Source organism: Zootoca vivipara, chromosome 10, assembly GCF_963506605.1.
Source record: "Zootoca vivipara chromosome 10, rZooViv1.1, whole genome shotgun sequence".
In the NCBI taxonomy this organism is placed as follows: Eukaryota; Metazoa; Chordata; class Lepidosauria; order Squamata; family Lacertidae; genus Zootoca; species Zootoca vivipara.
In genome coordinates this window covers 20,615,767-20,631,944 of record NC_083285.1, presented here as the reverse complement: position 1 = coordinate 20,631,944, position 16,178 = coordinate 20,615,767, and the positions used below count along the sequence as shown (strand labels likewise).

The 16,178-nt window shown below is 41.8% G+C and overlaps 1 protein-coding gene across 1 annotated transcript in view; it reads left to right on the top strand.

Annotated features, from left to right (window-relative positions):
• ZNF277 (zinc finger protein 277) overlaps positions 1-16,178 on the top strand; it is a 51,708-nt gene that overhangs the window by 10,767 nt on the left and 24,763 nt on the right. The window contains exons 2-6 of the mRNA XM_035128020.2: positions 5,130-5,331; positions 9,052-9,140; positions 10,421-10,503; positions 13,058-13,149; positions 15,907-16,017. Of these exons, the coding sequence (XP_034983911.2) occupies positions 5,130-5,331; positions 9,052-9,140; positions 10,421-10,503; positions 13,058-13,149; positions 15,907-16,017 (577 nt within the window). The remainder of the gene's footprint in view (positions 1-5,129; positions 5,332-9,051; positions 9,141-10,420; positions 10,504-13,057; positions 13,150-15,906; positions 16,018-16,178) is intronic.

Below are 16,178 nucleotides of genomic sequence, written 5' to 3'. Positions count from 1 at the left end.
AATGATTTATAAATTGCTTGATCATAGAGCTCTCCCAGCAGTATACAAATAAAACTAAAGATGAAATACAGCTAAAAGTCAATTAGAAAACAATTACGGTATACATAAAACCATCATCATTAAAACACAGATTAAAACAGATAAAATCAATAGCATTTCTAAAACAAATATAGCATTCTGTGCACCATTGCTGGGAAAGTTATTATTTTTTAAAAAAAATGTTCTTGTTTTCAAGATCTACCAGAATGATCCCTGGGTGCAAGTATATCTTATATGGAGTAGTATATTACTCCATTGTTCTTTTAGAAAGGACCTATATAGTCACATGGACTCACTCACTAATAAGAGAAGGAAAGATGTCTTCTTTTTAAAAGCCTGGCCCAATTTGGGCTGTTCCCCTCCAACTGTTGAAGATTTTTGTTCAGCTGTTTCCTATTTCTTCCATTCACTTATATTCCGACGCCTCCACTCTGGTACCCATAGCAACACTTGTTAATGCTGGTGAAACTGCAGCATCTAAAAACTTCCGCGCTGAACAAAACTCTTCAATGTTGCAGTTAAATCCAGTTGTATTTCCGTCAGGCTTGGATTCCTGCAGTACCTGTTTGAAGTAAACTTGGATTACAAGATTTTGGTAACTTTCTGCTCTTCCTACACTGTTGGATGCATTTATGCAGTGAAGCCTTGTATTCGGGTAGCAGCGAAGGTCTGAGAAGATCGATACATGGCTTGTGTAAAATTGACCCAGTTTAGCTGCAGGACGGAGTAGCCTTTTTGAAGTATTAAATTTGCATTCAGTAGATCACTGCTGAATACTGAGGCTGATTGATCTGTGAGATGTGCTGTCTTGGAGCACATGGTTGCTCTGGCTAATTCCCATGCAGCAGTAATAGCATGTTAATGAGTGAAGTAACAGACAAATGACTCCCATGAACTTGAACAAAATGCTAATTCAGTTTATTAGGAAGATCTAAAGCATTTCACAAAACGTTCATGAATTTTATTCAACAGATAAGCTTTCCCTCATCTTTTAGTCAGAAAGCTGGTTGCATCTTTTATGCTGGTCAGCTTAGATATAGGAGACTATTTTCATACCTAGGAAATCCAAGTTCATGACATTGCACCAAAAAATGTGAAATTTACTTCTGTCCTAGCCCTATTGCCCAGGTGCTGAACAGTTTGATTGTAGGAACTAGGATCTTCTCTATCCTGGTTGTAAGAGCTGTGCCCACATTAGGTAGAGTTGTTCATAATGTCAGGTGTCAATGCATGTAGAATATAACATGTGTAACTCTGAAATACATAAATTTTCCCCCTTCACTTTCAGTGGGTAAGGACTATGAAACCTCTTTGTGTTGGACTCAGTGCACATAGCCACATCACATATTGGTTTTCTGGGCTTTACCCCAATATGTAGACCAGCAGATGGCTGTTTAGACATTTCATGCTACCTTGGCACAAATTAATTGGTCCCAACCTGTCCAGTAATGCCCACTACATTGCAAAAATACAATATAAACAGACACAGTTATATGGTAGCTTAGAAGTGCTGTAATTGTACTTGTTCTTTTTCATGTTGTATGAAGCCTTTGGACTAGAGAAAATGATTTACAAAGTACTCTGACCTCATGATGGCAACCCTAATTCAAAGCTGTGCCTAAAAGTGTTGTCCTGCAACTTCTTAGGGTGATATCTCAGAATATAATGATAGATATCACCTAGACTGAATTGCTAATATTTCATATCTTGTTTAAGGCTTGTGTCTGCATCTCATGCAATTTTATATCTAGTGCATAGTATTCGAAGCAGCAGAGATCACAAGATAAATACTATGTAACGTCTCTTTAGTTAAAACTTTATTTATGTAGCAGGCATACTGTTCTATTTTCTTTTTAGGTATTATTTAAGGATTTTTATTTTGTTTGAAAACCCCACCTCATTGTTCTACCTTGCTTTCTTGGCTGTATGTTTTTGTTGTTGCTGCATCCCTTCTTGTTTTGGGATTGTTGTCAAGTTTTTCAACTAATCTCGTATTAGCCAGCTGTATTAATGAGATAATAAACCAGACTTGTTGCTAATGAATTGATTCATTCAACTGCTGAATTTAATTAGAAAGACACTTAACATTCCAGCAGATGTTCTTATTTTGTTTGGGTACAGTTGTATTTCTACACAATGAGCTGACAGGCCCATCAATGTCCATATCTATATGCCCTGCTCTTAAAGACTTGTGCCACAAATGTTATCATGCAGACACGCAAGTCTATAAATTCCAGTATCGTTGACGATTGCAGGTATAGTGTCTCTTGCCTCGTTAAGACTAAAGAGAGTTCTTCAGCGATGCTCTTGTCAATTTTATCATCAGCTTTACCTTTACCCTTTTAATCCTAACTCCACTTACCTGGGAGTAAGTTCTATTAAATTCAGCAGGACTTGCTTCTGAGTGAACATGGTTGGGCTTGAACTGCAAGTAACTTTCCTGCTTCCAGACTGCTGTTCATAGGTTATGCTAGTGAGACAAGTATGCAGGAAGTGTACCTTCCAAGTTTTGTCAGGAAGAAGAAGCCTAGTCTGTCCTTATCTACAAGTACTGTATGCACATTTCCTTGTAGCACTGGAGCAGGGGTAGGCAACCTCAGGCCCGTGGGCCGGATGCGGCCCAATCGCCTTCTCAATCCGGCCCACGGACAGTCCGGGAATCAGCGTGTTTTTACATGAGTGGAATGTGTCCTTTTATTTAAAATGCATCTCTGGGTTATTTGTGGGGCATAGGAATTCGTTCATTCCCCCCCCCAAAAAAAAGTCCGGCCCACAACATGGTCTGAGGGACTGTGGACCGACCCACGGCTGAAAAAAGTTGCTGACCCCTGCACTGGAGTGTGTGACCCTTTTTCCGTTGAGGGCTGCGTGGCAGGGGGGAATAATTTGTTGGAGGCCTCATTCCAGAGTAAAAGGTAAATGGGGACACTCCCTTGTTGCCATTCCTTTCTCTCTTTCTGCATTTTCCTCGTGCTTGTAACCCACATGAACTCTGACCAAGAGCCTCAAGAAAGCCTAAGAGCTTCAGGTCCATTATCTGTGCTGCAAGATGCATATCCTCCCTTTCCCCATTCTCCCATTGGTCATTTTGCTTTGGGATCCCAGGGCAAAGTGGAACATAAGGAGTTATCTCATACCAACTCTTACTTTTGGTTCAAATAGCTCAGCATTGTCTACACCAGGCATCCCCAAACTGTGGCCCTCAAGATATTTTGGACTACAACTCCCATGATCCCTAACTAACAGGACCGGTGGTCAGGGATGATGGGAATTGTAGTCCAAAACATCTGGAGGGCCGAAGTTTGGGGATGCCTGGTCTACACTCTCTGAGAGTGGCTTTTGGGGAGTTTAGGCAAGATTATTTTTCACCCCTATCTGGACATGCCATAGGTCAGGGGTTGCCCTGATCTAGTGGGGCTCCTGGGCAGGTACACCAGACTGACCTGCCATTTGAAAAAAAATCAAGCCTCTAGCTCTCCTAGAAAGGTTATGGAGTAAAATGTGCAGGTTCCTAAGCGATTTCTGTGAAATGAAAACGGTGTGGCTGCCTTGTATATATTTTCTGAAATGCTCCCTGCTATTAGGCATCAGAAGCATCAGTATACGTACACGCATGTGTGATCTCCATAGCCAAGGCCAGCCGGACATAGTTGGCTTCCCCTGGTTGTCGGAAATGGTTGTTGCTCTAATTTTGTGTTATGTCATGCCCTTTCCAAGGCAGCCATTTGGTGACTGGTGCCTCCAGCACACTCGCAAAATATGAGATGTGCCCTCATCTCCAAACAGGTTGTCAACCCCTGCCACAGATTGAATTTATGATGTGTTGCATGAGCTCTGCTACTAAGCTGTGACCCTTCTGTAGTGCTCTGCGAGGTGTCAATAACCAATATAAAAGGACAGCTGCAATATAAAAGGCACATGCAAGAATGCAGCCACTCATTTGCAATCAGGGAAGTATTTTTACTGTATGTGGTCAAATCCTATCTTGAAATTTGTTCATTAATCTTTGGGGACATTAAAGATGCAACTCCTGATCTGGCTGTTCCTAACGGGAGCAGCGGAAACTGTCCATGTAGAACTTACTTTACATTTGACTTGTAGCCAAAGGTTTAGCATTTGATCATTGGGTAAGCAGACTGTAAGTTTTTCCTGTGAAATGATTCTTGCCACTAGGATGTTGCAGAAGACTGGCTTTTCAGATAGTTGTGTGCACTTTGCAGTAAGGCTACAAGCTTAATCCCATTTATGTGGGAGATATGAAAGGAACATTTTGTGCAAAGATTACCATAATAAAGGACAAAAGTGGTAAGGACCTAACAGAAGCAGGAGACATCAAGAAGAGGTGGCAAGAATACACAGAGGAATTATACAGTACCAAAAAGATATGGATGTCTCATACACCCCAGGTAGTGTGGTTGCTGACCTTGAGCCAGACATCCTGGAGAGTGAAGTCAAATGGCCCCTAGAGAGCACTGCTAATAACAAGGCTAGTGGAAGTGATGACATTCCAGCTGAACTATTTAAAATTTTAAAAGATGATGCTGTTAAGGTGCTACACTCAATATGCCAGCAAGTTTGGAAAACTCAGCAGTGGCCAGAGGATTGGAGACTAAACGACTAAACAACAACAACAAAGCCCCATGGGATTTAGTAGGACTTATTTCTGAGTGGACATGGTTAGGTATGCCCTGTAGGTCTGTATTTACCCTCCATTGAAGTGAACTGGAAATTTTACATGTATGAGGTCTACATACCAGCCTGGGCTGATGTCACGTTTATTACAAACTCCAAGCTGGCCAGAAATGGTTTCTCTCCCACGCTCTGCACCTAACACTGTAAGAAAGTAATATGCAAGAAGTCTTTAATGCAAGACCAGCCACACAGGAAGTTCATTGCCACCCTTGGCTCATTTGGGAGCAAGGGCAGGATAGAAATTTAATAAAGAAACATATTTCCATTCTTTTTCATTCCATCATATATAGTGCACACAAGTCTGTTTGTTGACTTTTTTTAAAAAAAGATTGCTTTTGACACTGAGATAGACTAATATAATGTCTTTGTAATTTATTATTATTATTATTTCTCTTTAGACCACGAAGACTACATTTTGGAGCCACTTTCTCTGCCAGAAAGTCCAGGTGGCATTTCTGCTGTAGAAGGTTCTCCATCTGTGCCTTGTATATTCTGTGAAGAATATTCTCCTGTATCAGAACAAAACCAACTTCTGAAGCACATGATTATAGAGCACAAGCTTGTCATTGCAGATGTCAGGCTGGTAGCAGATTTTCGGAGGTATGTAGTTCTTGCTTAAAATTTGATTAGACAACCTAGGATAGAAAATGTCCAGAAAACTAGAACTGGTATATACTGAGACAACCAAAACATAGGATAAAGTTCCCAGTTATGCAAAAGAAAACAGAGAGATTCCCCCCAAAAAACAGTGAAAGGGAGGCTGAAAGGGTATGTGTGTCTGAAGGAAAATGAATTTATATTGATTTATATATATTAGTAACTTTGTATTAATGCAACTGTGTGTATTTTGTTTAAGTAGTCTGTTGTTGCTCCTGTTTTTTTGTACACCATTTAGATACATGTTTAGTACTGTAGATTAAGCAGTATAGAAATTAAATAATCATTTAATCAATGTTTTATGATGAAGCAGGATAGATACATTTTTGTATATAAATAAAAGGCAATTTTGCTAGACGTTAATGTAAGAAACTGAGCCTTGGATGAGAGAGCTTGACCCAGGGACTGTAGAAACAAGGCTGGAATGTGAATGTGTCTGTGCAAAGGAATCCCAAACTTCAAAAATTGGGAGTAAATCATTCTGCAAAAGTAGCCCTGATCATGGCACATAAACAGATGCACCAGCCTTTGGGGGACTGGAATGAGAGTTGAGAACCTTAAGGGAGGCAGATCTTTGCATTGACCAAACTGCTTCCTTTTATTCTTTTGGAGCTCGGCCCTTTATGTTAAGTTCTGCAGATCAGTTGCTGTTTCTTGTAAGCCTGTCAAAACTTGTCTATCCGTCTCTATGAACTGATTCATACAAGTATAGATCACTTTCTTTATGGAAGAGGAAACCCATGCAATAAAATAGACAGGCAGTGAGAAAGGCATGGTGAATCCACCGCTGAAATGTCCTTTTTGTTGTCTTTCAATGGTAAACTCTAGATCCTGATAACTCACTTGAACTTCCTTCCCTTAAAAAGTATTACAGTACATGTTGCAGTTGACATGTGATGACCACGCCCTTCTATAAATGCATTGGCCTCAGTGCTATTTGCATATTCTAATTACTAAAGTTCTAGAAGTTCCTATACCAATAGCTGTACTGACTGGGGCCACAGGTTACCCATCCCTGATCTACAGCCTATGTGAAATAAACCAATATACCTTCTCCTCATCAATATGTGCTTTGCAAGGTGCACGTGTTTTATCTAATTGACAAGCCTTATTCAAAACATTAAATGCTGTTGCTTAGCAATTTCACATGGCACACATTCCAGTCTGTACATATGTTCTTTTTGTTGCTGTCTTCTTTCCACTTTGGTATTTGCAAAGCTGCTATGTGTGTCTGGCTTCAGATGGCAAAGATCAATACCTTTTCTGCACTCAGTTTTTACCATGCATATATCAGTAGGCCAGATTTGAGACAACTGATATGCACCAAAAATGAATGGGATCAATTTTTCCACTGTAAAAATGGGTCAAAGAAAACTAAAATGCATAAACTCCCCGTTGCATAAGGTAGGATACTTGTGAGTGGAACCGAGTGATCATCTGTCCCCCTATAAATAAATGCTGTCCACATATCAACATCCAGGTGAGTTGCCATGACCTGGTTCATTACACTTCAGTACTGTATATATAAGGCAACTGATTGAATGTGGCAAACAAATGAGAGAAGAACTGATGAAAAAGTGGAGTCTGTGTGAGTGGTGGTGCTGTTGGCAAATCTGGGGAGGATCAAAAGAAAGACTTGGGGGCGGGGAGAAGCAGCTTCATCTTGGACATGTTGAGTCTGAGATGGTGATGAGAACAGTATCAAACAAGCAGGTAGAGACATGCAGGATTGGATGGAAGGAGAGAACTCTGAAGTGGAGAGGTATACCTGGGTGTCATGAACAAGCATATAGGTCAGGTTAGGGAGCCTCTGGGCTCTGGGATCCTAACTAGGTTTGGCACAGGTCCCAAATTCCCCCAAGACCACTTACAACATTGGGTAGAGGTGCAGCAGCCAGTGAGCAAAGCAGGAATGCCTTTGAAGACTCTCAAATGAGGTTTGCTGTCACTGCTTGTCAGTGGCGACTTCAAACCTGCTGAGTTTGGATGCACCATAAAGTTTCCATTGGAAGAAAATAGGGTTTAAAGTTGGCACTGGTCTGCATTGACTTCAAGCAGTGTTAGGACCTTCATTTGCAATGTGACATGAATTCAAACCACACTACAAACCACAGAGAAAAAAATGCGTCCCACCTGTCAAAATGGTCCCCCATGGGTGGAGAATCCAGGATCCAGTCCAGAGCTGCAAAATGTTCTCCACAGGTAAAATTGGTAGTTTGGATGGAACACTAAGCCATGGTTTGTTATAGCCATGGTTTGCTGAACAAGTCGGGATCAGGCTTGCATATGAGCAAAGAAAATATTTGCTCCACCACCACCTCTGCAAGTACACAGCTGCAATCCCAAATGCTTTGGTGGTATTTGAAGACCAGCACAGCCTCACTACATCACCAGTTATCAGAGGCAAAGGGATTTGTGAAGCTTCTCAGATGGATTCTCAGCCACACAGCATCAGTGCAGAGGGAAATCTTTATGCTACTTTTGTCTTTAGTGATTACGCAGCAGAACCAGGCAGCTCTTATTCAATTTCTGGCTCCTGAGAGAACCTCGGACATGCAGATCAATGCTCACAACTTTATATCATGTAAAGTGAACTATTTCCATGGACGTTTTTATGCTTGCAAACATTAGTGTCTGTATTGCACCTGGAAATAATTGAAGCCAGCAACTCTTTGAGATCCGGTCCCTACCTGCCTCTTAGACCCTTCCCTCAACACCTGTGCCCACTATTGAGCTACACAATTTTGGTTCATTAAGACACTTGATTGATGAGCAAGGAAAACAGCTGAAAGCAATAACTTTTGTTAGGGTGTAACAGGGACTTGAAAGCCAATGCAAGAAACCGGGAAATGTGATACCAACAAACGGCTATTTGCTTCTTTAAAAGTATACATGGTCAATATGTAGGACTATTGGCACTGCAGTGTTCAAGTTCTCTGTCAGCTTTCTATGCCTATGTTGCAATTCATCCCATCCCACGAGGACAATTTGTTTTTCTTGCCAAATTATGGCTCTAGTGTTTTCAAATCCAGAAGTTTCCTTCTCTCATGGGAATGCCATATGGCAGCACATGGTACCAGGGCACTGAGCTTCTTGATATTTGCTTGGATGGAATAATGTATTTTACTGTCAAGCTGGATAATTAAACTACTAAGCAGGTCTCAGTATTCATGCAGTACTGTATACATTTTTCTAGAGACTTATGACCAAGCATGCACAAAGCACCCATTTATGTTTTGGTAAGTATCAGGTTTTAAAGCCAAGTAATAAGATGAAAAGAATCTAGGGCAAATAAAATCCGTATAAAAAGTTAGCTTATTCAGCACCGTAAGCTTGCCATGTTTTTCATTTTTTTTAAATCAAACACTAGTCATTGTGTCTGGTTTCTTCATACAAGCTGAACATTTTAAATTACCTGGTAATGGATATCCAATTTCCAACTTATCTGTACTGGGAAGATTGTTCTGGCTAAATAGAAATGTCGCCTTATTTGAAAAACGACCTCTACAAAAGACTGGTAGCAATGAGTGGCTCGGGTATCCAAATGCTGCAACAAGAATTGCATATTAAGAGTGTAATGAAACGAACAACAGTTTGGGAAATGTTTTGTAACATAGCTGTTTGCATTTTTGCTTTCCCCCCCCCTTTGTTTTTTTTTTAAAGATATGCATTTTACTGGAAGAAAAGATTCTCAGAGCAGCCCATTACAGACTTCTGTTGTGTGATAAGAACAAATTCTGAAGCAACTTTAGGTGAGTGTGTTGTTAATGTAACCTGCACAGGCCTGGTTTGCAAAATTCCCCACAATCTGCCATTGGACCACCAATTTTGTTGGGACACTTTTTGCTGAACTATATCAGGTGCTGAAGCCCTCTTGTTTGTGAGCTTGAGTTCAACAGATTATTTGATTCACTTTAAAATACAAAGAGTGAGTGTCCAGCATTATATCTTGGACTATAAGCTTGTGGGCAATGCCTGTGTTGATTTTTGTACATCTTGCATACATCATCATCATCTATACTTCGGGCCAAACAAAGGATGATTATGATAGAATGCTAGGGAAGGAGCCCTCTGCCTTAATATTATAGGTACTCCCATACCAGTTATAATGTTTCTGAAGTGCTCCATTTCACTGATTAGAGGTTTATAAGGGTGGCTATAGTAGCTCTGACTGTCAAATAAAATTATAAACCTCTAAATAACTGCTATGAGACACAATCAGTTCGGCACCCTGCTTCTGGCCTACCATCAGGTATTCATTTAAAAGAAGGAGAGAGAAATCTTGGCAGTTGTAGAATGCAGTTCAGCTGTAGAAAATGGAGAGTCTAAAGAAAAAGAGGCATAACAAGGGCTTCAGGCATTTTAAACTGATTCTGGTTCCTATACCTGTGTGCCTGGAAGATTGGGGTGAGAAGACCAGTTCAGCCTGTTCTGAGTACAAAGTCAGAATGCAGATTTCTTTTCTTTTCTTTTGGAGAATTCTTTCCGTACCAGGCAGTGTTATTCCCTTAATGTATGAAATATGCAGAGGCTGCATTTGGATGTGACAGTAAACCATGGGTTCTGAAGCTGGCTTGTTTAACAAACTATAGCTAATATTGATCACGGGTAAGGATTGAAAGTAGTGCTAATCTGTGGCTAATAAAATGAAATGGAAACCTTCAGATTTCTTCATGGAGTAGTAATTGGGAGGGATTTTATTACACTATGGTTTATTGTGACATTTGAATGCAGCCAGACACGAGACCTGGGACTGATTATCCTTGTCCAGTAAAATCTAATGGCATTCCCTGGTGGGCTTCGCTTTATATTCATGGATTTGCTTCTGGCTGAAGCACAACTGCCAACATGACTAGGAAATTTCTGAACAGACCCCTTAGAAAGAACATTTTGTCTTAAATGGATAGAATTACCACTTGCATCTTTCTCCCTCTCTCAGTGACTTAATATAACTCAAACCTGTATTACATTAAAAAGCTCAATGTATCGACCTAAGTGTTCTCCTGACATTTGATCTGTAATCTTTTAACAGAGGAACAAGACAATTACTTCCTTTTATGTGATGCTTTGCCTGAAGACAGAACACTGAGGGAGAAACTCCAGCAACAAAGACTGGTAAGGTGGTTTGCATGTGACCATCCTGAAGCATGATATGAACTGCACAAAAAATGAGGATTTAATTTAATTCCCAGGTTTCCTCTTTCAGTAATAATGAAGTCGATCCTCAACAGTTAACTTAACAGTTCCAGTAAGCTTAGTAGGACATACTTCTTTAAAGCAGAAGTGTCCCTATTTTCCAGGGACAGTCCCTGATTTAGAGAAGCCATCCCAGTTTCTGATTTGATCCCGGAATGTCCCACTTTTTTTAGGACGTCTCTATTTTCATTGGATCAATGTTGGAGGGTATGGAGTTACGCGAGCCCGGAGCCATCTGTAGACAACCCTGTATAGGGAAGTTTTTTCAATGTTTAATGTTTTATTATGTTTTTATGTATGTTGGAAGCTGCCCAGAATGCCGGGGCAACCCAGTCAGATGGACAGGGTATAATAATAATAATAATAATAATAATAATAATAATAATAATAATTAATAAATGGAATGGGACTTCCCTATTTTTATTGGAGAAATGTTGGAGGGTATGTTTAAAGGTGTGCTGAAAATTGACTCAAAAGAATCCAAGGCTGTGGTTTTGAATACAAAGTGTATGTCATATGTTTGTCCACAATAGTAAAGATTCTTCACCTGGGATTCTGATCTCTGCAGAGCACTGCCCAACCCTACTTAGTGACCCTGTTATCTATAAATGTCTGGTCTTCCTTCAACAAAGGAATTATAGAAATCCACCAGCTGAGCATTCCCAGAGGCAGCTGAGTGTGTTTATCAGCCATGGCTTCTTATTTGCAGAGCTATTCCAACATCAGAAGAAGCAAAATAAATAGGAACCTCTTGAAAGGGGGGGCAGCAGCTAGATAAAGGTCCTGCTCTTTTTGCTCGCTTTGAACTGATTCACACATGCATATATCTCTTGAGTTTCTAGGGCTCTTGCCATCTTATCGCTTAATGACTCAACAGCTGAAGGGGAGGCACTGTTCAGTGACAGTTCAAAAGCAGGCCTTTAAAACCTTGCTGTGGATTTTGCATAAAGCAAGCCCTAAAATGGCACCTCCGCGGTGAAACTTTCTTCTCGTTAAGTTGTTTTGGAGATGTGAAAGCTGCATGGGGGGGTGTTCTTTCACACATACCGAATCCACCACTTTTTGCAGCTGCCGAGAAGCAGGCATGCATAGGTAAGCTCAACCTGCAAAGTAGTTCTAGCAGGTTGTCTAATTGCCTCAAAAATAAACCAATTGCCAGAACAACTCAAGCTTACCATAGAGGGGTAGCCAATGCAGTGCCCTTTAGGTGTTGCTGATTACGGCTTATGTAATCTTTAGTCACTGGCCTATTATTATTATTATTGAGAAGAAGAGTTTGGATTTGATATCCCGCTTTATCACTACCCGAAGGAGTCTCAAAGCGGCTAACATTCTCCTTTCCCTTCCTCCCCCACAACAAACAGTCTGTGAAGTGAATGGGGCTGAGAGACTTCAGAGAAGTGTGACTAGCCCAAGGTCACCCAGCAGCTGCATGTGGAGGAGCGGGGACGCGAACCCGGTTCACCAGATTACGAGTCTACCGCTCTTAACCACTACACCACACTGGCTCTCAATTAAGCTGCCTGTTCCTCTGCCGAGGTGCTTACAGGGGTGTGAGGGTGAAGAAACAGGGATCTATTTTTTAAAAAAAGAGCTGACTTGCTCAGTTTCATAGCACTGGGGCACCAAACAACTGTTTTCTCCCGGTGATGTAGAATGTGTCGAGGGCTTTTAGTTCTACATTTTTAATCTTGAGTTCTTTATATCTCCTGTGCGGTGAGGAGAAACCTAAGTATCTTCAAGTTCCAGTTTCCTCACTCTGGGTCTTCCGTTACTTGTGTAAAATATAAATGATTGCTTGCTTCAAGCTCTCTCGTGGAAAATATACACCTAGACTCTCTTAACTCAGTTCTCTTGCCTGAAGCAATATGCAGCTTCACACTATGAACACTCAGCAGTAAAATGCAGCTTTTATTTAAATTGGAGGAGAACATTCCTAGAAATAGATACAAAAAAAAATATTAAGTGTTCTAGGAGACCTGTTAGGAATATACAGTATGTTAAATTGTTTTGCTTTAGTTTAAGGCTTAAACCTATATTATTTAAGGTAAAAAAAACCTGCTCCTTTTATTCACATGGGTGCACCTATACATCAAGGAGCCATTGATGATCATATTGATTTATCGAGGCTAAAATATTTTCGTTATGCAGCCTGATTCCATCAATCCTTGTGTCATCCAAATTCTCATTTTGGGAGGTGCAAATACATTTTCTCCAGTTTTCATTTGAACTGCACTGGATTAGACCAGCCTTCAGGTCTTTCTGTTTAGCCTGTTATTCTTCCTTCATGCTGTGTGAACATTTGAACCTAATCGTCGGCGAGAAAACCATGTTTTCAAATGAATCAAGTGCCTGTGTTGCTCATTAGCTGATAATGAGAGACAATGGAAAACTGCTAGGAATAATTTACAATGAAGCTATTTCCAAAAACGAATGTGATTGCATGTGTTCCCCCCCCCCCCCTGTTCAACAGAGAGAGAATCTGGAGCAACAGCAGCGAGAGAGAAATGACACCGACTTTCACGGTGCATGCATGTTCTGTGATAAAGAGTTCACTGGTAACAGGTTAGCGATGAACGTTTGACTACGTGTTTTCATCCTCATGAACATCCCAAACCTATGCAAATGGGGGAAATGGAAATGTCACCATAAGGGTTTGGTACTGATAGAGCTGTAGCAGCATTTTATAGCTGGCAAGATGTTAGAGTTGCCTACAGGTAGCCCAGTGTAAGAAAAGTGCTGGAGGAAAGACCAAAGCGTCCATACAGTCCAACATCCCATTTCACACATGCCCATCAACTAGCTAAGGCAGTGGTGGAGATTTTGTAGTCCAGCCACATCTGGAAGGCCACAGCCTCTCTCATCCCTGATGATTGGCCATGCTGACTGGGGCTGATGGGTTTTGGAGTCCATGAGCAACTTGGGGGAGGCACAGGTTCCCCGTCACTGAGCTAAGGCACAATGCTTTGGAGCAAGGATTTAGCCATCATGACTAATGGCTATTGATAGATCTATTGTTCCATGACTTCATCCCCCTTCGAAGCCTTGTGAGCCATTGGCCATCATCACACCATGTACAGCGAAATCCATAAAAGAAGAAGCGTAAAGAATTCCTTTGCTTCGCCTGTCCTGAATCAAAGTCATTACAGTGGTACCTCGGTTTAAGTACACAATTAGTTCCGGAAGTCTGTACTTAACCTGAAGCGTACTTTCCCATTGAAAGTAATGGAAAGTAGATTAATCCATTCCAGACGGTCCGTGGAGTACTTAAACTGAAGCGTACTTAATCTGAAGCGAACTTTCCCATTGAAAGTAATGGAAAGTAGATTAATGCATTCCAGACAGGTCCGTGGAGTACTTAAACTGAAAGTACCCAAACCGAGGCGTACTTAAACCGAGGCATGACTGTAGTTGACTGGCATTCTAGTTGACTATGTCATTAGTTGACACGGGCACGCGGCTCACTTTCAGTCTGACATATCATGGTTGTTGGACCAGAGTTGTTATGTATGAACTAGTCTCATTCAGCCCATTAAGAAAACGGGCGCTAGAGGTGCGACGGGGCCGCAGCCTTCCCTCCCTTTCTGCGCTCGGCCGCAGGGCCCGCCGGGAACGCAATTAAACAAAGCGCTGTCCCGTCGTGTCCCGCGGCCGAGTGCAGAGAGGGAGGGAAGGCCGCGGCCCCGCCGCTCCTCCCACGGACCAGGTAGGGTTGTCAGGAGGAGGAGGAGGCGGACCAAGATGGCGGCATCGGGCTCCGGGGCCACAGCGGCGGGAACCCAGTCCGGCTCCCACTGCCGCCACGGGCCGCGGCCCCGGAGCCCGATGCCGCCATGTTGGTCCGCCGCCGCAGGGGAACGGGAGGCAGAGGGTTGGGGGGGGGAGAGAGAGAGCGCGTGTGTACGTCCCGCCTCTTCGTCCAGTCCCTGTGTCCGTGGGGCACATGCGCATTAGCACGGACACAGGGACTGGATGCAGAGACACAGGGACTTTATTATATAGGATAGTGGATCTATTAAAAAATTACTTCAGTAGCACCTTAAAGACCAACTAAGTTTTTATTTTGGTATGAGCTTTCGTGTGCATGCACACTTCTGGATCTATGAATTAGTGGATCTCAGTGGCCTGCTTTGCACATCCCTTTAAACCACAGTTAGGCTTAACTATACTGTCAAGGTGTTGTGCAGTACACTGGGCTAAAATCTTGGACACATGGCCCATGGTTTGACTTGGTATTATGTCTGAACCTGGGTTTGTGGCTTCTCTCTCAAAATAAACCACAATCTGTAACCAAGATTTGTGCCCATGGTTTTAGCCCTGGGCACCAGCACGCTGCACATTCATCCTTAAAACATAGTTAACTGTGTGCAAACCAAGCCCATCACACTTTTTAGTGGTGGGAATATTCTCTTATAGTGTTGCATTGGCTCTTTCTTATCACCTACCTGGTTCTAAACAATGAATTTGATTTATGTACTTGTTTTGCATGCCAAGGTTCTTTCCTTTTTTAAAAAAGGTGTGTGGGTTTGTCTTGAGTTGCTACCATTCAGGAGGCACCAAGGTGGACCGACAGGCACATGCCCATAGAAGCCTTCTTGGGTGTCTGCAGGATCCCTTTCCCAACCCTGGTATTAGGCCTGAAAGGATCGTTTTGTTGTAGCCAATAGAATAGTTTGGGAGGGAAGCCATGTTCAGTTTATCCAGTTTGCAGAGGTGCCCCTGGGCTCTGCAAAGCATTAATATATTCTCCCATTTCTACTGAAATCTACTCAAATGGTGCCCCCGGTGAGTAATTAGAGTATTGGTTAAAATTAGCCATTCTTTTTGGTTTCAAGCAGGCAGGTCAGGTTGTGAAATGCTGCAGTGAGGTGGCGATAAATCTGAGATGTAAATTTTCCCATTTAGTTACACACAACTGCTTTCGCTGCTGGGAAAGCTGCACATAGTGCTGTAACTTATTCAGTGTTGGTTTTATAGGGGTGAAATCCACATTTTCTTCAGTTAAGTGGAAATAATTTGTCTAGCCGCAAAAAAGAAACAGTGCCGTTACTTAGTTGCGGTTTTATACTATTTTAAGTGTTCCGAGTACAGAGAGCAGCTTCAGAAAGACTCTTCGGGCTTTCTTCCTCTCTCCATGTTGGCCTCTGCAGGGAAAAGAGGCACACTAACAAAGGGGAGAAAGGACATTTATTTTTAGTGATGCTCCTTAAACCATAGCACCAGCCTCTTTCTTCCCCCCACAACCCACCAAGCCATGTTTTGAAGCTACCGTAAAAGTATGTTAAAGGAACTAATGCTCTGCTTGAATTTTTCCTTTTTTAGATCAGACCTCCTCAATCACATGGCAAATGATCATGCATTCAATGTTGGGCTGCCAGATAACATTGTACACTGTGAGGAGTTTTTGGAACTTCTACAGAAGAAACTAGACAGGTACGCTAAATAGCCAAGTTTATGGAAAGACTGGATATGATAATTGTATAAGTTAGTGGACACGAGGGACTCTGTTTGCTTTGGGGACTCTTCACATCATTATCTTCACCTAGAGACCATTCCTCTTAGAGCCCAGGTCCCATAGCTTTTATATATCAGGG